Source organism: Pteronotus mesoamericanus, unplaced genomic scaffold (assembly GCF_021234165.1).
Source record: "Pteronotus mesoamericanus isolate MK-2021 breed Mesoamerican mustached bat unplaced genomic scaffold, CSHL_Meso_final contig_73, whole genome shotgun sequence".
In the NCBI taxonomy this organism is placed as follows: domain Eukaryota; kingdom Metazoa; phylum Chordata; class Mammalia; order Chiroptera; family Mormoopidae; genus Pteronotus; species Pteronotus mesoamericanus.
Window position 1 is genome coordinate 15,744,788 of NW_026555245.1, and position 23,038 is coordinate 15,767,825.

A 23,038-nucleotide genomic window follows, 5' to 3' on the forward strand; every position below is an offset into this window, starting at 1 on the left:
ATGCCAACCCTAAAATAAATTAATTTCTTTTATTGGCAAAGTTAGTGGTCTCTTGCACTATAGTCAATTCTCATTATTCACAGTGATGTTCTATAAAGTTACCACAAACACTGAATTAGCAAATGCTGAATCACTGCCCCTAGGAGAAATATGGGATTAAATTCTTGAGAGCTTCTGGTTATATTTGCATTAACCAATCAATACCTAATTGGTATTACGTGTGTTTCTGTTTAAAGACACCTTATTTAATATATATTGTTGATTCATTAACATTGAACTCACAGTCAACAGTATCATGTATTTTTTTCACATCACAGCCTGTTGTGTTTAGAAATATTACATAGCATTTTAGAACTATACTTGAGAGCCATTTCAAACAGCATATTCATCAGTTTAAAAAAACCTTAAAAAAGTCACTAAATAGCCCTTGAAAAGGACACTTGCTGAAGGAGAAGGCAGAGCCTTGCCTTATTCAACCTAAGCTTGAGAATCTGTACATTGGGTGGCTCAAATTTTTTCAGCACACTATTAATGTTTGTGAATGACTGCAAAAGCACCCCAAGTATTGATTTGGGTGTTATAAATAGCTTTTTGTAAGAGAACTTGAAATATTGAATCCATACATAATATGGATTGACTATTATTTATTAATATTAGGCATACTGATGAAAACAACCTTTTAGTAAAGAAAAGAAGTCTGTAAGCTGCCATGTGAAGGGCATTTTGTTGACTTTGGTATGCTCCCTAACCCCTTCATTCCTCCAAACTAACCTCCTGAATCATTAAGAAACACTTTGTGTAATCTGCAGCAGTTTAAGGACAGCTTACATTTTACGCCGATCTGGCGGGTGTGTAGTAAAGAGAGCTCCAAAGCCTGTCGTAGGCAATCCAGTGTCCCTGAAATCAAGAGACCAATTTTTAGAAACATGTCAAAATGACACTTGTAAACTGTCCACATCATAGGAAACTAACAAGGCTGAATATTTATGATAACTATTTTAAAGGATTTTTATGTTTGCAATTTTTATGCACTTTGCAAAATAAAATGTCCCAATGTATAAGTGAAATTGTCAGCACTTTTTCATTACTTTGACTGCATTCTCCAATAATTACACAATATAAGACGAAGTCTATATCACACACTTCCACGGAAAGGTACTGTGTGAGGTTGCAAGACTGCAGATATGACTAAGAAACAGTTCCTACCCTCCAGCAACTACCTCAGGGAAACATACATACATATAAATAACAAGAATGTAAGTTCAACTGTTTTACAGAACACAAGTAAAATGCTCCGAGGGCAAGGAAATAAAAACAATTCTGTTTAATAACAGCTTACCTAATTCTTAATGCACATTGGGCAATATTTCTATGCACATTTCATACTTCACTTCACCTAAAGCTTAGAAAAACTCTATGGAATAGATACTTTTATAATTCCCATTTTACAGTGAACAAACTGAGGATTACGGACACCAAATAACTTTCATAAGTAAACTGTGGAGCTGGGGTTCAAACCTAGATAGTAGAACCGTGACCAGAAAAAACATGTAAAGAGAAAATGACATTTCAACTGGACCCAAAATGAATAGTGCCGATTGGCAAACTGAGGGAAGGGAATGCCAAACAGAAGGCAGCTGTGCAGCTGGTGCCACTACATAATGTGCAGCTGGTGCCACTACATCCCTTCAGTACTTAAGTAACTCCTTCCTGGCATGTGCCTATTCTGTAAGCAAAGGGAAATATTAAGAATACCTTTCAACAATCCCAGAGCTCATTGTTTCCTCATTCAATAAAGCCTTGCTTTTTATTTGAGCCAATTCTGTGTTTAAAAAAACTTGTGCCATTTGTTCATGTGTTTCTGAGATCCAAATCTGGAAAAAAATAGAAGCCATAAATAAGAAAAATAACTTAATTGTAAAAAAAATGGTCCATTACTAAGGCATATTTTTATTGATATACAGTCTGATTTTAATTGTTGACTCCATTGACATTAAAAAGTGAGTGATAGCTCATAGCAATTAAATATTTTATATTGAAAATATAAATATAAAGGCCTGCTATCCTCCAGGCTTTTTACATGAAAGAATAAAACCTTATGTGAACAGCCACTGTTGATTTGTAGTTTCTGCTGCATGTAGGCAAACCTAATCCTATTCCATCTTAATGTGAAAAATCATTTTTGGTGTAGAAATGTTCATAACCTGACATAAGAGCAGGGAGTTTATAAAAGCACTTCCATATGTTTAAAAGTCTTTTGGGATATATATATCTTCCAAGAGATTGGCAATTTAGTATGTGAATAGCTAAATTAACACAACACAAACTCATAGGATAATCACTAAAATTTCCATTTAATTTACATAATAAAATCTTGCTTGAGTCAAATAGTAATATAAAAAATACTTAATGTGTGTACAGGAAGTTTACTTCATAATAGCATTCTTTTTCTTTGTTTTCCTGAGTTTCAATTTTTTTTTTTAGTCCTCATTTCCAGTCTTCCAAGATGAATTCTTCCCATATGTGCTGCATTTAATGACACTCAGTAAAGATATACCTGGGGTAAGTGATGCAGGAAACAAGCAAGTCACTTAGGACTTCCACTCAAATTCCGTATTTGAGGGTAACCAGCCTTTTTCTGCTTACCTCCCTGGCAACATCTCTTTTGGCAAGGGTTGTTTTAGATGATCCTCAATTGACATTTCTTTCTTGGGTGTCTTATAGGTACCCAGAAAGCCATATGCCTTTGACCCATATTAACACAAGTGCAGATACTTCCCAAATCAACTTTCCCCTTTGATGCCACAGACTGCTTTAGGAATGAGTCAGACTTCAGTCCACCAAGTTTCCCAGCTTCAGGGAATCACCAGTCAAGTTCCCTGTCTAGTATCCCTGAGGCCTTGCTCAAAGGCTTGAATGAATAGGACATACTTACCACCCTTACCCCTTGGGACAACAGGGGTAGGACTTAGCATGCACAACACTATCCCCAAATGACTCCAAATTCCAAATACCCTCAGCCAGGTCTCTTCAGCCCTTTTTTTTTTTTTTTTTTAAATCTTCAAGGTGGATAAGAGACCAAGACACTAAAAAATCAGTTACTGCCTAAATGCTTTGCAAGTTCTACATGAGTGTTTTGGCACCTCACTTTGTAACAAAGAAGTTGGCATTCATTATCTTACCTCTTCAGTCATACCTGAGAAAGAGTCTTATTTTACCCTGTTAAACAGTACTCCCCTACCAACTGTACCTTTCTGCACCATTGCCAAAAATGTCATTATTATCAAGTAAACACTGAGACCTTATCTTTTAAAAATCATCGAAAAATCTGTTCTTACTTCTCAGCAGTAGCTTTGTCCTTGGAAATGTGGGCTGTTTCCATGACTAGGTAAAATTGGTTGTGCCGTACACAGATTATTTAAAGGATCTGAGAGAAGCAGAGAGGTCCTCTCCCCAAAGCTATTTTGAACAACTGGGATTCATGAAGTACAATGAGAAAAATAATTTTATTGTTTTTCTCCACTGCCTGTTTATACTAGCCTTTATGGGATTTTTAAAAAATTTCCTGTCTCTAAAAAAAATAAATCTTGTTAAAGTGCCATATTTTTTTTCTGATCACTCTCAGGTAACAAAACAGCCTTGTTACAAAAGCAGTCTCAGTGAAGTAATTAATATTAGTAAAGTAACCACATGAGAGCTTTTTAGTTGTCTAGTTGTCTGAGCAAGGGGAGGAGCAGAGCAAGTGAAGAAACAGAAAACCTGCTAAGCCCCTCCCTGCCTGCATGCTTCCCTCTGCAGACTCCTCTGGCCTGGAGCGGACTCTAAATGGAGGAGGGGAAGAGACTGAACTTTAAATGAAATTCACAATTTTGATGAGCTATTTCAATTATTGAAATGTGGCCAATAGACATTTTATTATCTGAGAGTGACCATAAAAATGGTGAAAACTGTACAAAGTTTTATCCAGGGTAGAGAAAAAACTAACTCCACAAAGTAGGGTAAACAGACAGTGGAGGCAAGCAATATGGGAGTGGGGATGGTGTATGAATGCACATTTCCATTTGTTTTTGCTTAAGCAAACTAATATGCATGGAAAATTAAATTTTAGTTTCTCTATAAGTTAAATTAGAGCATGATTATTGACACAGATATGTGTTGCAAAGGAGAATTGGGATCAAAATGGTGGACACTTACTTTCATTCCTGCCCCAAATCCCAAGAAATAACAGAAAAGATATTTGCTAGAATAAACCCATAGCTGTAGCAGAAAACAAGTAAAGCACACTCAGTGGACCAAAATGTGTACAGAATGTCTGAAACTGGAAAGGTAGATTCAACTGTGCTGATCCTAAAAGAGACAGTCCAAGGTAGTTCCAGGAAAATAAGCTGGAATGGATGGCATCATCTCCAGGCTCAGAGGTTACGAAGACAGGAAGCATGTGGGGGTCCTGACTGAACAGTCCACTATCCCCCAAAATCTTGCTTTGTCCTGATTTAAGTTGTTCTTTTACAATGGCATTAAAATTATTCCATTTACAAGAAGTTCATCTATATGCTTCTTTCAGGTACTTCGATCTGAATACAAGAAGCATCCCTAAGACTACAGTGGTCAAAATGCCGAGAGAGAGAGAGAGAGAGAGAGTGAGAGAGAGAGATAGAACTCCTACCTTTTGTGACAACATGGATGGAACTGGAGAATATTATGCTAAGGGAAATAAGCCAGTTGATGTAAGACAAACACCATATAATCTTACCTATAAGTGGACTCTATTCAATAAAATAAACTAATGAACAAAATAAACCACAGGCATGGAAACATGGCAGACTGAAAGTGACCAGAGGGGATGGGGAAGGAGGACAATGGTAGAAAGAAGGGGAAGGGACTAGACAAAGACCATGTATGAATGACCCATGGACATGGACAACAGAGCGGGAACTGACTGTGGAAGCAGGGGGTGGGGATGGGGTGGGTAGAGGGGGGCAAAGGGGGAAAAATGGAGAAAACTGTAATAGAACAGACATTTATAAATTAAGGAAATTAAAAAACTAAACTTAAAAAACTAAGTTTAAAAAAATTAGATTAGAAAAATCTGAACTCAATAGACTGCCTTTTGAATCATTCATCATGCATGAATATAATGGAACAAATTTCTGTGATTATACTCAGACCATTAAAATCCTAAATTCTGATATCAAAAGAACAACACTTTAAGGGGATTCTTTAATTTGTTAAAAAAAAGAAAAAATGAGTGTCTTTTTTGGCTACTTATTTGAAGCATGATGAGGCTAAGGACTTAGTTTTTTCTCCCAGTTCCAATACAGAGAATGCAAAGGAGGTTGATGGCTTTTTGAGCTATACTAGGCAACTAATACAACTACTGTCAAATCAATCGTAATTCTGTGAATAAAATCTAAAATGGGTACTAAAAAGATGGTAATATTAAAATTATATAGACATATACATATATAATATGAATTATTAAGATATATATGCATTTTTAATAACTTGTACAGTTATGTAATTGAATGATAATCATTAAATCCAGGATAGAGGAAAAATAATTTGAGAAAAGTGAGGGATAAATAGGGAATCTCAGTGTATCTGACAATGAATTATTTCTTATGAAGAGTGGTGAGTTCGCTGAGAGTCACCATCTTTTTATATTTTATAACAAACATTTTTGTATGCATTAAATTTTTATATTAAAAGGGCAATTATAAAATAGCTTAAGGGGTGGGCTCAGTGGCAAAATGGACACCACGTTTATTATTGTCAGCAGTTCCATATTTTTAAAAATCTTAAAATTTTAAAAGACAAAAAAATTAAAATTTAATTTTCTCATGTTCTTTTTAAAGTAATGGTAAAATCACCAAAAAGTAAAAACAGGTAAACACTGACAATTATTTGCTAATTTCAAATCTACCCATAGTCCTATGGCTAAAAATAATCTCTATGCTAAGCTATATGTCAATATGACTGTGCTGTATATGAAGTCTGTCCAGAAAAAGTCCAACCATTGTTAATGTAACAGGACCAGTCTGTGCGACATCAACGTAACCTGGCAGCCAAGGAGGGTGGACTGGAATGTGCATGTGTGGACAATGATGACTTTACTGTACTAGTAAGTGGGGGCAGTAGATGCTGTTGAGTGAGCATGTATACTGTGTGGCTGTCATATTCAAAATGACTGAGCCTGTAGAACAACAAATCTGTATCAAATTTTGCGTGAAGCTTGAACATTCCTCAGCAGAAATTATTTATAGAACCCCACAGCTATAGGCAACTGGTGATTGGCAGCTTCATCAAAACATTGTGCCCACTCATTCAACACATCTCGTGCAGAGGTTTTTTGTGAAACATCAGATTACCCAGGTGACTCAGCCCATCTACAGCTGAGATTTGGTGCCCCATGAGTCCTGGCTTTTCCCAAAAATAAAACCACTTTTGAAAGGAAAGAGATTTCAGACCTTGGTTGAGATTTAGGAAGATACAATGGGGCAACTGATGGCGATGGGAAGAACTGTGTGAAGTCCCAAGGTGCCAACTTTGAAGGAGACTGAGGCATTATTGTCCTATGTACAATGTTTCTTGTATCTTGTATCTTCTTCAATAAATGTCTCTAATTTTCACAAAAAAATAATGCCATTCTACTGTGTCAAAAAAAGAAAAAAGAAATACCTGAAGCAATTAAATAAATGATAACTGAATTTCTCAGATCCAGTATAATTACATCTTTTTATATTCCTTTTAGGGTCATTAATTTTTATTTTTAAGAAAGTTTTTTTGAGTTTTCAATTAGTTTAATTTAATTTTATTTTTTGTTGTTGTTGTTCAGTCACAATCGTCCCTGCCCTGCCCCCTGTTGCTCCCCCCAGCCCCATCCAACTCCCGCACCCAAAGGTAATCCCCACCCCATTGTCCTGGTCCATGGGTCTTTTGTACATGCTCCTTGACTTGAACCTTACCCTTCTTTCCCCTGTTATTCCCCTCCCCCTTCCCCTCTGGTCACTGTCAGTTTGTTCTTTATTTCCATGTCTCTCGTTCTTTTTTGTTCATTTGTATCCTTTGCTGATTAGGCTCCATTTATAGGTGAGATCATATGGTATTTGCCTTTCACTGTCTGGCTTATTTCACTTAGCATGATACTCTCCAGTTCCATCCATGCTTGGGTTGCGAAGGGTAGGAGTTCCTTCTTTCTTTCTGCTGCATAGTGTTCTGTTGTGTAAATGTACCACAGTTTTTTGATCCACTCATTTCCTGATGGGCACTTAGGTTGCTTCCAGCACTTGGCTATTGTAAATAATGCTGCTATGAACATTGGGGTGCAGAGGTTCTTTTGATTGGTGTTTTGGGATTCTTTGGGTATAATCCCAGCACTGGAATCATTGGGTCAAAAGGCAGTTCTATTTTTCATTTTTTGAGGAAATTCCACACTGTTTTCCAAAGTGGCTGCACCAGTCTGCATTCCCACTAACAGTGCACTAGGGTTCCCTTTTCTCCACAACCTTGCCAGTACTTGTTGTTTGTTGATTTGTTAGTGATAGCTATTCTGACCAATGTGAAGTGATATCTCATTGTGGTTTTAATTTGCATCTGGGGTCATTAATTTTTAAATGCCATATTTTCATTCACTGAAACAGCTCACATTTGAGGTTTACTTAGCTATTCTTTATTCATAAAATGAATATTAACATACTTTTTACTGTTCTTTTGTTTACCATTTTCAAGTCCAAAATGACTGTGAGTCCACCCTGGCTGGTGTGGCTCAGTGGATTGAGCATTGGCCTGTGACCCAAAGGGTCACCAGTTCAATTTCCAATGTTGGGCACATGCCTCGGTTGCAGGCCATGTCCCCAGTAGGGGGCACGCAAGATGCAACCACATATTGATGTTTCTCTCCCTCTCTTTTTCCCTCCTTTCCCTTCTTTTAAAATAAGTAAATAAAACATTTTTTAAAGAAACAAAACAAAATGACTGTGATTCTGTTAATACTAGTATTAGCTAATTTGTAATCAATTTTGTCCTGTTAACTCCAAAAATGCCTTGGCATTGATTCATTAACTGTATAAGAAAAATCTGTTTAATAAAATTACTTGCTTTTCTTTGTTCCTTTACGTCTGAAAGCGTCTCACCTTCTGTGGCACAGCATCAGATGTGCTCTGTACTTAATTTGTCTGAGTTTACAGGATTCAACATGCACCACTTCCTCAGAAGCAGTCTCATGATTATGATTATGACAGGGCCTTTGGTGGTCTTGCGAGGATCCTTGGATGAGATACTTTACAAATGAACAAACAATGATAAATTTCTCGTATTTATTTTAGTTTTCATGGGACTCACTCTGTTATAGCTAAGTAGTACCTGAACAAAATCCAAATAAAATACTAAAACAAAATAGTGTCACTTAAAATGCTCTTTCTTATAATCACTTAGACTAATAAGACAACCAGAGAAGCTCCAGTGGCTTGAATTACTGCTCCCCTGTGAATCTGGATCCCCATGGCCCACTCAGCTTCCTGAAGGCTAAGGGACCATTGAGGTAGGAACTCCATTAAGCCATCATTGAAACCTGAGGGGTATGGTTCTTTTAAGATTCAGCCCCAGAGCTTCACAGGGGCCACCTCCACTAGGAAGCCATGTTTGACCTTCTGCTCGACCCATTTCAGTGCAGGTACGTTCACAGCATCCTCATCTTCTCCCTGTGATAGCACCTGTCATACATTGCCACTGTGGTTGTTCACCCCAATTTCTCCTGTGAACCTGTGAGTTCCTGAAATATAGTAACTTATTTTGCATTGTTTTTTACCCCAGTACTTGGCAAAACAATGGGGCCTCTATACATGTTTATTGGATGTAGTCTTTCCTTCCTTTGCTCTTTCCATTGATCCTTCCTTTATATCTTTTTCCCCTCTTTTTCTTTTTTCCTTCCTTCCCTTTCTTCTTTATTTTTCTTTTTTTCCTTCCTTCCTTCCACATCCTTCCTTTTTCCCTTCCCTCCTTCCTTCCATGGTACTTCTCGGAGAGCCAAAAGGTCAGAAATGCCCATATATTTTTTATAAATCACAATATCACAGTAATCTTGTTTGGTTGTCTCTGGGCACTCCCTGGCATTGGTGGATGTTCAAAGCTGACTTTCTTTAGGTGTTCTAGTAGATGTTGAGATCCTTTTCGAGAACATTCAATGGTATGTTCCATGACACAAGATGCCCCTGGCTGGACTTAAATGTCTTGTTTTGGCCCCTGTGAATCCAGCCAATTCCCCTCCTGCCCCTACATAAGATAGCCTTAGGCAGGCTCTGAAATGGCTCATGTCATCTATCTCTTTCACATGACCAACATCTGACCCCCAAAAGCTACATCTGGCCCTCAGCACTTACTGATTCTTGCCCCACCAGTGATGTACATGTAGCTAGTTCACGCTTTTCTGCTCTACTGCTTCAAACTGACCTCCTGATCCTCACATCTGCAACTTCACCAGGCACTCAAGGGCATGTGCAGATGTGACAGCACACCTTTTCTAAAACCCTGTCTCTACTCTCAAACTCCTCTTTTAGTTTCTTGGATTTCAGTCCTCCTATATTCTGCATGTGAACAGTGGCCTAAGGGCACCATCTTCTTTGAGGATCTCATCTAAGTGGTCTAATATTTCACCTTGGTACATGAGACTATGGGTTTGTTCTTGATCTTTAAAGCCTCAACCAAAATGTAGACAAAGAGAGTCTCATATTAATTCTCTTTACAAAAAGGTGATGCTCACATTAACCCCAGCAGCAGCATTTAAGGGCAAGGAAATCTTCAATCAGCTAAACAGAAATGCTGGTACACAAAAGAAGCAACCACTCAGCAGCAATCTTGCAAAAAACCAAAAATGCTAAGAAGGCATTCAGAAGGAGAAACAGATGGGCACAGGGCTAACTAGCACGTGTATAGACGTAATTTGGGAAACAGGACATAGGTTATAGCTAAGATATAAGAAATCAAAGCCCCACAACATATGCAGTGAAATGTATACAATACCCAAGCCAGAGGGAAAAAAACACCAGGCTCATTTTCTGCAAGGAAGATACAGTGTCAGATGTTTAAAGGGCCACTGGGCTAAGAGTGGAACAACTTGGCATTCTAAAAGGGAAAGTAATGAAGATATTAGACTTTGGAACCAGTGGAGATAAATGGATTTTAATTTTTAATATACTTACTAGCTGTTTGACTTTGAACAAGTGATAAAACTTCACTTGGTTTCAATGTTGTCATCTATACAATGTGGGTCACATGTTTGTACCTGCCTGGAGAGTTTTCCAGAGGATGAAATGAGACACTGTTCATGTAACCATCTTACTGAATTGATTCTATTCCATCAACAGAATGCCATCATGAAGCAACCTGATTTTAACAAGCTGCCCTTTAAATTCCACATGGATAGCTAGTTCTTATCTTAGCCTTGTTGGAAATTTTAAGCAAGTTCCATAGCTTTGGGGGGCCCCTCAATCTCAAGAAAGATCTCATTTTAACTATGAAATTTTCCAGTCCAATGAAAAATTCAAAACTTCTAACTGATTAGACTTAAGGTTCTCACTTTCCCAGCTCAGTGCTGCTTTAGGCCTGGAAGCCTGCAGTGGGTGGGGCCTTGCTCTGCCGCTGCTTCCTTTTCAGGCTTTTCTCTTCTACTTCCCCCCATGCCCACTCACAGACCCCTTCCAGGTCTGGCTGATGGGGAGAGATGAGGTGAACGGACATTAGTGGAGGTAGTACTTACTCCTTTGATCTATGCTGGTGGCCCTGGGCTTGCAGGACTTTCAAAACTGACTCATTTCATGGGGAACTGTAATTGTTTTCAGGGACTCTGTCACAAGGACCTCCAGCTGCAGCTTGCTGGAAGTAGGCAAAGCTTCTCCTCCTCCTCTTCCCAAGCCTTGAGTATCTGTTGGGTCTCTCGTGCTGAGTGTCTTCGCCCTCTGCCCCTACCCTAAGCAGCTCTCTCAAGAGTGCTCTGGCAAATTCTCTCCAATGAGTCCATGTGAAAATTCACATAGTCTCATATCCTTGACCATCATCCCCACTTCAAAGGCTGCTTGCTGCCCCCCACCCCTGCTCTGCCAGACCAGGCAAGACCTCTCAGCTTTAGGTTCCCAGGCATACATCATACATCTGGGCTCTGTCCTCTAAATTCCAGGACATACCTATTAATCTCTCTGAGTGGTGTCCTTGAAATACCTCTCAGCTGTGGAAGGAGGGCCATGCAAACCACAACTAATTAAAGCCTCTTTCAGCTCTTCAACTCTAGTCTTCAAGGACATAATCACTCATACTGGTCTACCTAGTTTAGAATCTCTTACAGATTCTCCTTAGGTGGTCCAACATCTTGCTTTAGGACATACCATTCTTGCCAAATATCAAGCATGTTCTGGTATTTAGGCCTCTGTCAAAGCTCTATGACAAGAGGAAGAGGGACTCATCCATCCTCCTGCCAGTGTAGCATCCCATCTGACACATGAAGGCATAGAAGCTCTGTGCCTGTGTCCCCTCCTTCTTTTTACACCTGAGACCTTGGGTGAGCCATTTAAAATCAGTGAATCTAGGTTTAGAACTCAGATAATATCTTCCTTGTCAATTTTATGACTTTGTTGAGAATAACAAGAAACAAGATGAATGACCAAGTGCTTTACATACCAAAAAAAATCTATAGAAAAAAATGTAAACGATTATTAAAATATGAGAATGGCAGCTTCATCAGAAATAGTGACTCCTTGGTCTATTTTCCTTCCTATCTAATACATACTGTGAACCTGATAGAGGAAGGACAAGTTTTCAATGACCATGAACAAATAAATATCAAAGAGAAGGTTAATATCTTATCTATGCATTCTATATTAAACCTGAGGCTTGACTACCATAATGCACAGAATATAAAGAATAATTGAGGTTTCCACACCTTATATTTTACCTCACCTCACTTCCTCCAACAACCCAGAGACCAAGAACATTTTCATTTAGAAATTAAAAATATATGTTTTCTAAGGATCAAAGACTCTAAGTGCATGCCAGGCAATGTCTGCCTTGTCCAGCTTGCTCTTGTCCTGACTATAGCTCTGTGCTCAAGAAAGCAAGGTTAAACTGGGTTTTGGGGAGTGGGGCAAGGTGGCTATTAATCGAGTTAGGTACCAGACTCAAGAGCTCTATCCATGTGTGAGCTAATGACCTATGAGACAGCCTGGTGCAAAGGCAAGAGGGTAGAGTGGAAACAGAGGAAACCATCAAAATGCCCCTGAAATTTGAGCTGTGAGGCAAGAGGACAACTCAGCAGAGAGAAACAGAGATGTCAAGAGAGACTCTGTGTTTGCATGTGACAGAGAGAAAGAGAGACTGTCTTGCTCTCTTGGTTCTTTTAAGTTTCTTGGTTCCATATCCAGGCAGCTGTATCTTTATAATAAATCCCCATCTTTCAGACTATCCTTATTACTCTATGTCCATTGCAACTATAAGAGGAAGAGAGGAAACAGCATGAGCTAACTAATTTCCATCACACTGGAAATTGAAGAATCTTCTAGAACTGTTTCTCCCTAGGCCTGCCCTATTTCAAACTAGCTCATCCTTTGGGGGCAGAATGTGATATAAACTCAGTCTTTTCAATGCATTCACATCTGCCCTTGTCAAATTACAAGTTCTTTGGGCCCCAAAAGCATGCTACTAAGGCTGAATTAAGTCTTCAACTAGTCCCAAAGGTCTTAGCATTATAGGACACAATCTGGGGGTCTTTGCAGTGTTGAATTCCTGCCTCATGCTGATTGGGTAGAAATCTCAATAACCACTCCCAGCAATTCAAATAGGAATTACTTATGCAACGAATATTCTTTTTGTAATTGGGTCATACAAGTATTATAAGGATATTAGTAGCATTTTTTAATTACTCACAACTCTGCCATCTTAAGACAAGCACAAAGACTTGAAATCAAAGACCTGGGCTCAAATTCTCACTCTTCTACTCCCTAACTGTGAAACTTTTGAGTAAGTTGTTTAACCTCCAGGAGTTCCTACCCATCTATAAAATAGAGATAATAATACCTTCTTCTTATGGTTATTGTGGAGCTTAAAGCAGACACCTAGCAAGATGCAGCAGCCGTAGCAACAGTATCATAACAACAGTAATAATTTCTTGAGTACTTGCTCAGTGCCAGGCTGAGTTAAGCACTTCGCTTGCTTTATCTCATTTTATTTTCTTGATAACCTTATGAAATATACACATTTTAAAGGTAAGGTCATCCTAAGTCATGTGCCTAAGTAACTAGCATAGCTAAGAGGGTGGCATGGACAAAGTGTTCTTCCCTTTATGTTTTCATTTTTTCACAAGGGGGAAGATTCTAGACTCAAAGAAATTAGCAGCCACTACTCACTTGGGGCTCATCAGTTCCAAGTCTCTGATATGTTGAATTACACAGTTTCTTCACTTCCTCAGGACACTCTATATCATAATCCTTGGGATAAGCTTCTCTGTTATGGTGCCTTAAGAAAAAAAATAAGAATCTGTTAAGAGATGAAGCTTACTTATAAAGAATTGCATTTAAATGTTAAAATATCCAATAAAAATTTACTATATTTGTTACATTACTTTAATTATAAATTTACTGAATTTATTACATATATATTCCATCTCTTTTTGAGTAATGCTGAGACTACTTCCTAAAAACAACTTGGCACATGTGGTAAAACTAATACCACAACAACAATACTTAGCAAACACAGCAATTATTCAATGACTCCAATGAAGTAAATTTTATTTAATATAGAAATTATTTAATGAAAGTAAATTCTAAAATAAGATGTGGTAATATCTTAGAAAGGCAACTTGCCACTTTAGAATCTTTTTCTGCCATGAATTTCAATTATAACTGTTTTTCAAAATGAGAGAGAGCAGACGGTATTTGTTCATATGAATTTATAACATGTGCTCCTGCTTCTAAAGAGGGTCTAAAGGAAACTGACAATTAAGCATAAATTCGGAAAATGTTCTTAAAACATGTAGATGGAAGATGGAAAAAAATTCCAAACATCTTATCTAAAAGACTGGTTAGAAATAATAATAAAGGAGGGATTTGGGGATAGAGAAGGAAAAACGAGGTGAGAAAGAAGTAGCTATTTTTGTAAAGCTTTCTTGGGTGAAATAAAGGAAGCTGAACCCAAGCACCTTTCAGAAGAGGACTTGCTACTAAGGGATACAAGGGCTAGAATTGTGTAAGGGACACTGAGGTATCCAAAAATTTATCCGTCTGCCCCTTCAACTGCTCCTTCATTCAGCTTGTCTTCTTAAGTATCTACTATGTGCCAAGCATTTTGTAGGTACAGGGGATGCAATAGAAAGCAAACCTCATATAATTCTTGCCTTCAGTAGCTCAGTGTGGCAAGAATGACAGTTAAACAAGGAAAATCTACAAGGTCTTGAGTGTGGTCACAGGGCTGTGGAAGCAGAACAGCATCCATTCACCTAGGTGAGGCACCCAGTGTACAAGTTAGGAGGCCCTTTAGGATACTTGTACTGCATTCAATTTATATGCTTAGCTCCCCAGCTCTGAGCATTGGGAGCAGAGTGTGCATAGAACACAGTGGTGAGGAAGCCCAGGTTGGAGTGGCAGAGCTCCAACTCTTCTGCATTCCTCATATCAGGGCATTAATTTTAAAATCACTAAAAGCATTTTGATACAATACTAGCATATTTTGAGACCCCGACAGAAAACTCTCACGTTAAGTCTTTAGTGGGTATCTTGAACAACACTGAGAACCAGGAGTGGTAGAGGGAATAAGTCCATGGGTTTGGGTCTTTGCTAAGCCAGGTCCTAGTTGTATGACCTTAGGCAAGTTGTTTAACCTTCTTGTGCTTACATTTTCACATATGTAAAATGAGCACAAAAACAATATCAATACCTTTTTAGGGTTTTATAAGAATTAAAATGAAAAGAATAAAGGCAGAAGGTCCTTCAAATAAAGCTCTGTTAACATCCATGTATAGTAAATACTAATTGGGCTTCAAAAAATCCTGGTGTATAAGAATTGCAACTTAATCTTTCCTGTAATTTAACTTAATTTCCATAATTTAACAAAGCTCTCATTTTCCAGGTGAAAAATGTTAATCTTGCTTAATTCTGGATTTCTTCCAGCTCTAAAGGGTCTGTGTGGCCCCACAATGCCAAGAATCCATCTTTGTTTTCATTGTCTCTCCTTGGCAGCATTTGTGGAAAAATGCTCACTCCCTTGTGGCTTCCCGCTATGGATCCATACAGCTCCCTGCTATGCCTTCCTGGTCCTGCCACACAGATGTTTGTATAGACTGACACTCAGACACAAGGGTGCCACTCCCTACCCTACCAATAACTTCGTGTCCTTCTCTACCCAGAGTTCCTGGAGATCCAGGTGCTGTCCCTGCACTGTTTGCCTGGCCCACCAAGCAGACAGGTGTTTCAAGTCCCCACCATACTGGGCATGGGGGACACATAGGAGCTGCCCTTCAACAGACGCAAAGCCATTATCCTAGAAGCAGTGGGCTAACCAGTGATAAGTCCCACCTGCCCTAAGGCTTCCAAAACCTAAATTCAGATTTGGAATCCTGAACAAATTCATATGCACTCAACGTCTTTGGCTTCCTCTGGCTTCAGTCCATGAACTCTTCATCTGTGATGGGACAGGATAGCCCAGCTCTTCATCTAGTCTACCAAATCCGTGCTGTCATCTGAAGGTACAAGTGTTTGAAACCCAAAGCCAAGAGTTTGGCTCTATTGCCTACAGTGGCATTCTTCCCCAAGGCAATAAAACCAGAATACCTCCATAAAAGCATAGGAATTAAGGGGGAAAGCACCAACTAACATTGCAATGTATTATTCCCAGGGCCCACCTCTTTATATAATCTTTATATAATGTATATAGCTGGAACTATATACATCTTTATACCAATGCAGTCATAAACTATCATTTTTAACATTCTTTTTAATGAAGGAAGGGACTCACGAAAGCAAATATAATTAGTGTTCATGGGAGTCAGAGGACAGCCCTGATTATCCCACCATATATTTTAAGTTGTATTATAACTAGATTATTACAAAAGATACAGATACATTTCTTCTCTTAGAGCAATCTCAGATAGATGCCAAAGCCCAGCATTGAAAAGATAAATCTAAAATGAAAGTGTTTCTTTGGGGAACTGAGCTAATGCAATTGGCATTCTCTAATGCCTGTAGGCTGCCCTTGGAGAATGTGCACCCAGCCTGCAGACACTGAGAGACACACAGCCAAAGGTCTCAGACCTCCCTCATTTCTAAGAGGCTGCCAGCCTACCAAAGAGAAATATACCTGTTCAAAAATTATAAAATACATAAAACATAATAGAAAAAGTTAAACATTTTACTATATGCTAAATATATTTTTTAATTTTTATATTTTAAATACAGTATACTTACTATATATAAGAATATAGTAAAAAATAATTAGGGTATTATAAAGTAAATATGAAATTAGGTCAATTGTCTCAAAATTTCCCTGAGATAAACTAAAAATTTCCCTGAGATAAACTAAAAATCATACTGAGAAAACCAATTAATCAATGCACTGAGAATCTCAAGTGAAAACTGACATGTAAATGCAAAATATCATGTGTAATAATATTGTGTCTATTTACAAATGTTTCAGTTGGGTATATTTAAATACTTTGCCAATGTTAATTATGTCTCATAGTATCTTTGCGAGATAGAAATTATCAAGGTATAATGAATATGTACTTTATATTGTCTTGTGCTCCTTGCTACCTGCATTTATTTATGGTCACCATGCAACTTGCTATGACTTGTCATTCATTGTAATAAAAAAATTTTATGAGGAAAAATGAATATAACAAAATTTACAGTGTCTCTGGAACAGTATCTTTAGAAGTTTTTGACCACAGCTGCCACCCACCCCACTCCAACCCACCCTGAGACATGTGACAGTGTTTGGAGACATTTTTAGTTGTTACATCTGGGGGCAGTGGGTTGTTACTGGCATTTAGTGGTGCTGCTAAACATCCTACAAAGCACAGGACAACCCCTACCACAAAGAAATATCTGGCTTAAAATTCCAAAAGTGCTGAAGCTGAGAAAGCTCTAGAGAACAGTTGCATACCAGACTCAGATTAGTGATTTCCAAAGCTGAGTGTTTCATGGAGCAGTAAAACTTTCCCTCTAAATTTGTAGAACCAAGATAAAATTGCCAACTTTTTGTCTTGACAGGAACATTAAAAATAAAATAACCATCTATCAGCTTTAATAAGAAGATCTCTAACACCAAAGATAAGTAGAAAACAATCTGAATCCTTTAAATGGAATACATGGAGCTATACAAAAAGCTTGCTACCTGTCTTTACAGCCTGTACATCACCTTGGATTAGTTAAAAGGTCCTTGTTGACCAATACTGCTCTAGACTATAGGCTGGCTTCTGCAAATATTAATTTGCCCAGATATGTATTTGACAGCAGCTGGTCAGCAGTCAGTTCAAGGCCAAAGCAGCTTGAATACAGGCATTGCATGCTGCTGATTGAATGAAGAGCTGTCTTTGATGTCAGGCATTTAGGTACAGACTGACATTCTTGCTGGGAGGAGGACCCACAGGGCGTCCTGCCAGCAGGACCAGAATCTTCCTTGACAAGCAGCTTCCTTGACAAGGTCCTTCACCTGAGGACCTTGCTCTATCAGGCCCAGAGCTGAATGCTTTGGCTATTTGAGAAATCTTTATGAAAGACATCCTTCATTACAGGAGCTAAAACTTGCTTTCCATAGTCTACTGTGGGAGAAGTAGTATGAATATGAATTGAATTAAAATTGGGAAAGGACTGAAAAGACAGGATCAGAGCTGCCAGGTATATAAAAAAGAACTTGGGACCATGACCCTGTTGTCAAAAATGCCACTTAGACTGATGTGAAGAGGGTCAAGGTGAATAGAATCTAGTAGGACAAAGACAGCTTGAGCAGATTCCATTCTGAACAGATGCCCAATATATCCGGTTGGTATACACCTTTCTGCCACCAAGCCTACAATCACCTGAACCCTGTAGATCCTATTCTTCCTGTTTTCTTGGGCCTAACATAGTCCCAAGTTATGCCTTGTCAAGAGGACTTTCTGGGTCTATTTTTGGGGTTCTTTGGGAGTTTTGAGTTTCCTACTATAAGAGTTGGACAATTCCACATCAAATCAGATCTATAAGCCCCCTTTGAGTAGAAATCCTCCAGTAAGTTGCAGGGCTGAACAAACTCAAGTCCAGAACATACCCAGGGAGGCACCTGCAGCGTCCTCAAGGCTGCTCCAACTGCTAGGGGCAGACAGGGTAGGATTAGGTCATAGGATACTCCCCAAAGGAAAGGGGACTAAGTTACACTCTAGGGTTGCCATGCCCCCCAGCTATGTAGGGGAGGTGAGGTAGGGGTTGCAAATAAATGAACATCTTTATCACTTCTCTGCCTTTCACATTGTTTTATAATTATTTATTAATGAATCTGTCTTCTTATTAGATTAAGAGATTAGACACAGTTATTTTTTATTCATCTTTGTGATCTCAGTGCCTAGCATAGTCTTACATTTTGTAAATGCTTATTAAATCTTAAATGATTGATTGATTGAATGTTCTTACAGTTTGTTACTATAATCTTAATATAAATGCTGAAAGCAATGGCTTTCAAATGTGTCCATAAAAATAAAGAGTATCCCAGCTCACTTTGCAAAAGCACACATAAAGAGGAAGTGATTATGCATAGAGAGATGCTAGTTCTTTGCAGCAAAAACTTGTCTCAGGAGGAATTATAAATCTACTTGCCGAATGGAAAAACTGTCAACATACGTATGCATAACACTGATTGCAAAGGGGGTTTGAAGCTGAGCAATATCTGACATGAGAACAATGAAAATCCAAACTGAATACTTGCTTCTGGTTACTTGACAAGAGACACATTTTCTTTTCATATTTCAAAGATTTTAAAATGTTTAGTTAAGACTCCAGATGGCAGAATATGTTAATTTTAAATTTTAGAATTATTAACATAGTTCACAAGTCGTCTTTCAGCCATTGTATTTTCTGATGTAAATCTAACCCAAATGAGAAGAGAAAGACATCTTTTCTATTAGGTTTTCTCATTATCTGCTACCTAGAGTTTTAAAAGAAAACTACCCTCAAGAGCCAGCTATATTTTTGACACATTAGAAGCATGAAACCAATAAAAAAGAAGACTGCAAAGAAACATTTGACAATCCTCTTTAAAGATTTCATGGCAAATGACTTACATGCTAAGGCAGTGTTATTTGGTGGTACAAATGTACCAACTGACAAATAAAGATGTATTTGCAGAATCATAAGAAAAATCTCATGTCCTTGGGAGGTATTGTGACATTTCCAAGTTATGAAGATAGACTTTGTTTTTCAATGTGTCTTATGCTGTATGTAATTTGTACATCCATAACCATGGAACCACAGAATTTGAAGACCAATTGCACTCAAAATAAAAACCACTTGATGGAGGCAGATAAGGGAAGTAATTTTCTTCATTCAACATACACTGAGTAGCATGTAAATATAACCCATAATTATTATGAATTTTCTTCACAAAAAATTTCAAGAATAGGAGGCACCATGGAGAATATTGGGAGGGGACAAAAGGAATATAGCAATTGGAGCCTTTCCTTATCTGAATAGTTTAAACGTTAAATAAATGTTGTCAGTCAACTGCCAAACACACGACCATGAAAACAGCCCAGGGGACATGTATTAAGTAGGGTGATACTATAATTGATTATCCCACTGGAGACACTTTTAGAGGGAAATTAGGTACTAAGTACATTGGTAGTAGTGAAAACCAGGATTGTCCTACTCAAACCCAGATCAGGACATTCTTACCCTATCTTCAGATAACCAGATCTCAATTATCTTCGAATCCTAGGATACTTCTTAGGGTTTCTTTGATCCTCTCCTCCAGTAACAGCTTATATTAATTGGCTAAAGATACTCTGTGTGGTGGAAAAGTAGGGCTAAAGAGAGTGAGAATTTTTAAAGTGTATTGTATCTTAGTAATTACTGTAGTCCAAAGAATGCCTTGACAGTATATCTGTCATGAGTGGCATGATGCCCAGTTGGCCCCACTTCAAAACAAAAACAAACATCTCATTACCTGTGTAAATTCCTATTCCTATAATGCTGATATTACTAGCTTAAATAATTTGAATTAATTACTCTAGAATAATATCAAAAGATTATATTGTGTGAGCTTAAGGACCATTTGAATGCACATTTCTGTGAATGCATCAGTAATTGCATATTAAGTAGATAATACAAGCTTCTTTGGTTTCAAAGCAATTCATTTCACTCACATTAAAATAAATGAACAAACTTTTCCTCATAAATAGAATCTTGAGTTAAAACAGTCTTCTATAATGGACATAACTACACAAATAAGTACTTTTTATTTTCTTCCTAGAAATCACTCAAAAGCAGCCAAGGAAATGGCAAAATTATAAGCAAACTAAATTGTTGGAAAAATCAGAAGTTATAATCCCCGGATTGCACCATGTGTAAGGGCTACCAGAAGAAGCAAAGGTCCAGTCAAAGACAACTGGAAAAAGTGGTGACAAGAGGCAGTGGATAAAACCTCAGTAAAAAGGACTTCTGGCCAAGATGGATGCGTACGTAGATATACTTTGCTTCCTTGCACAATCAAAAGAAGGACAATAACCAAAACAAAAACAAACAGAACTGCCAGAAAACTGAACTGTATGGAAGTATGACAACCAAGGAATTAAAGAAGAAACGGTCATCCAGACTGGTACGAGGGGCAGAGACGGGAAACCAGGGCTGTGTGTGCTTGGCAAGGCAGCAGCTGGCAGACCAGGAGATCCCACATTTGCATGGAAATAAACTAGAGGAACAACAGGGGGAAATGACAGCACAAATCAGGGTTCCAGCTCAAGAAAATAAAGCCTCAAAACCTCTGGCTGTAAAAATCTGTGGGGTTGTGGTGGTAGGACGAACTCTCAGTCTCACAGAAGAATCTGTTGGAGGGACCCATGGAGTTCTAGAATGTGCACAAACCCACCCACCCAGGAATCAGCACCAGAAGGGCCCAATTCATTTGCAGGTACTGAAAGCCAGCCAAGAGCTGAACAAGCAGCATTGTTCCCTCTCTGACCCCTCCCCCACATACAGCACCACAACAAAGCAAAGTGGGTTGCCTGGACCTGGTGAATACCTAAAGCCCCATCCATTACAATGTAATAAGTGCACCAAGACAAAGAAATATGGCTCAAATGAAAGAGCAGTTCAAAACTCCAGAAAAAGAACTAAGCCACAAGGAGATAGCTAACCTATCATATGCAGAGTTCAAAACACTGGTAATCAGGATGTTCACAGAAATTATTGAGTACAGCAGCAAAATAAAGGAAGAAGTGAAGGCTACACAAAGTGAAATAAAGAAAAGTATACAGGGAACCAACAGTGAAGGGAAGGAAACTGGAACTCAAATCAACAATTTGAAACAGAAGAAAGAAATAAACATTCAACTGGAACAGAATGAAGAAACAAGATTTCAAAAAAATGAGGAGAGGCTTAGGTACCTCTGGGACAACTTTAAACATTTCAACATCCAAATGATAGGGGTGCCAGAAGCAGAGGAAGAGCAAGGAATTGAAAACTTACTTGAAAAAATAATGAAGGAAAACTTCCCCAATCTGGTGAAGGAAATAGACATGCAAGTCCAGGAAGCTCAGAGAGTCCCAAAGAAATTGGTCCCAAGGAGGAACACACCAAAACACATCATAATTAAACTACCCAAGATTAAAGATTAGGAGTGACTTTTAAAAGCAGCAAGAGAAAAGGAAAGAGTTCCTTATGAAGGGGTTCCCATGAGATATCAACTGATTTGTCCAAAGAAACCTTGCAGGCAAGAAGGTGCTGGAAAGAAGTATTTAAATTCATGAAAGGCAAGGGCCTACATCCAAGATTACTCTATCCAGCAAAGCTATCATTTAGAATGGAAGAGCAGATACAGTGCTTCCCAGATAAGGTAAAGTTAAAGGAGTTCATCATCACCAAGCCCTTATTATGTGAAATGTTAAAGAAAACTTTAACATTTAAAAACTTATCTAAGAAAAAGAAGATCAAAACTATGAATAGTAAAATGACAACAAACCCAAAACTATCAAAAACTCAACCTAAACAACAAAAACAAAAACAAACTAAGCAAACAACCAAAACAGGAACAGAACCACAGAAATGGAGATCACATGGAGGGAGGGGGAGGGGCAGAATGGGGTAAGAGTACAGGGAATAAGAAGCATAACTGGTAGGTACAAAATAGACAGGGGGAGGCTAAGAGTAGTATAGGAAATGGAAAAGCCAAAGAACTTATATGTACAACCCATGGACATGAACTAAGAGTGGGGAATACTAGAGGGATGGGAGTGGTAGGGCAGAGGGGGATAAAAGGGATAAAAAAATGGGGCAACGGTAATAGCATAATCAAGAAAATACACTTAAAAAAATCTCCGTACTGTGATTTCCTGCCGGGCGCACTCACCATGCCAACCAAGTTACATGTCTCTGGTTATGCAAATAAAATGGAAAATGCTATATCATACACACATACACACACAGGGGAGGGCAACAGTAAGTTTACAGTAGTGGGTGAATGAAACAGTTTATTCTTGTATTATTGCTTTTTAATTATTGTATTATAACTAACTAATATATATAACTATATATACATACATATATACATACATACATACATACATACACACACACACATACATACACATATATATAAATTCCAACATATTAAAAGCACTTAGGGGCTGAAAATTCAGTGGAAATTTCCAGGCCAATGCTTGGATGAAAGCCTGTAACCAATGGGGTAAGTAGAACTTAAAAACACCAAATCTGCTGACATCCTCAGGGCGTTTGCGAACACTGTACAAGGGCAATGGCTTCAGAGCTAGAAGGACAAAAGGCTAGTCCTAGAACCCACCTAGGAGGGGAGTTTCACAAGA

The 23,038-nt window shown here is 38.2% G+C and overlaps 1 protein-coding gene across 1 annotated transcript in view; it reads right to left on the reverse strand.

Annotated features, from left to right (window-relative positions):
- Positions 1-23,038, reverse strand: part of CFAP95 (cilia and flagella associated protein 95) — a 70,324-nt gene that overhangs the window by 33,841 nt on the left and 13,445 nt on the right. The window contains exons 2-4 of the mRNA XM_054583268.1: positions 13,389-13,497; positions 1,756-1,874; positions 829-897 (exon numbers count right to left, since the gene is read on the reverse strand). Coding sequence (XP_054439243.1) covers positions 829-897; positions 1,756-1,874; positions 13,389-13,497 — 297 coding nt within the window. The remainder of the gene's footprint in view (positions 1-828; positions 898-1,755; positions 1,875-13,388; positions 13,498-23,038) is intronic.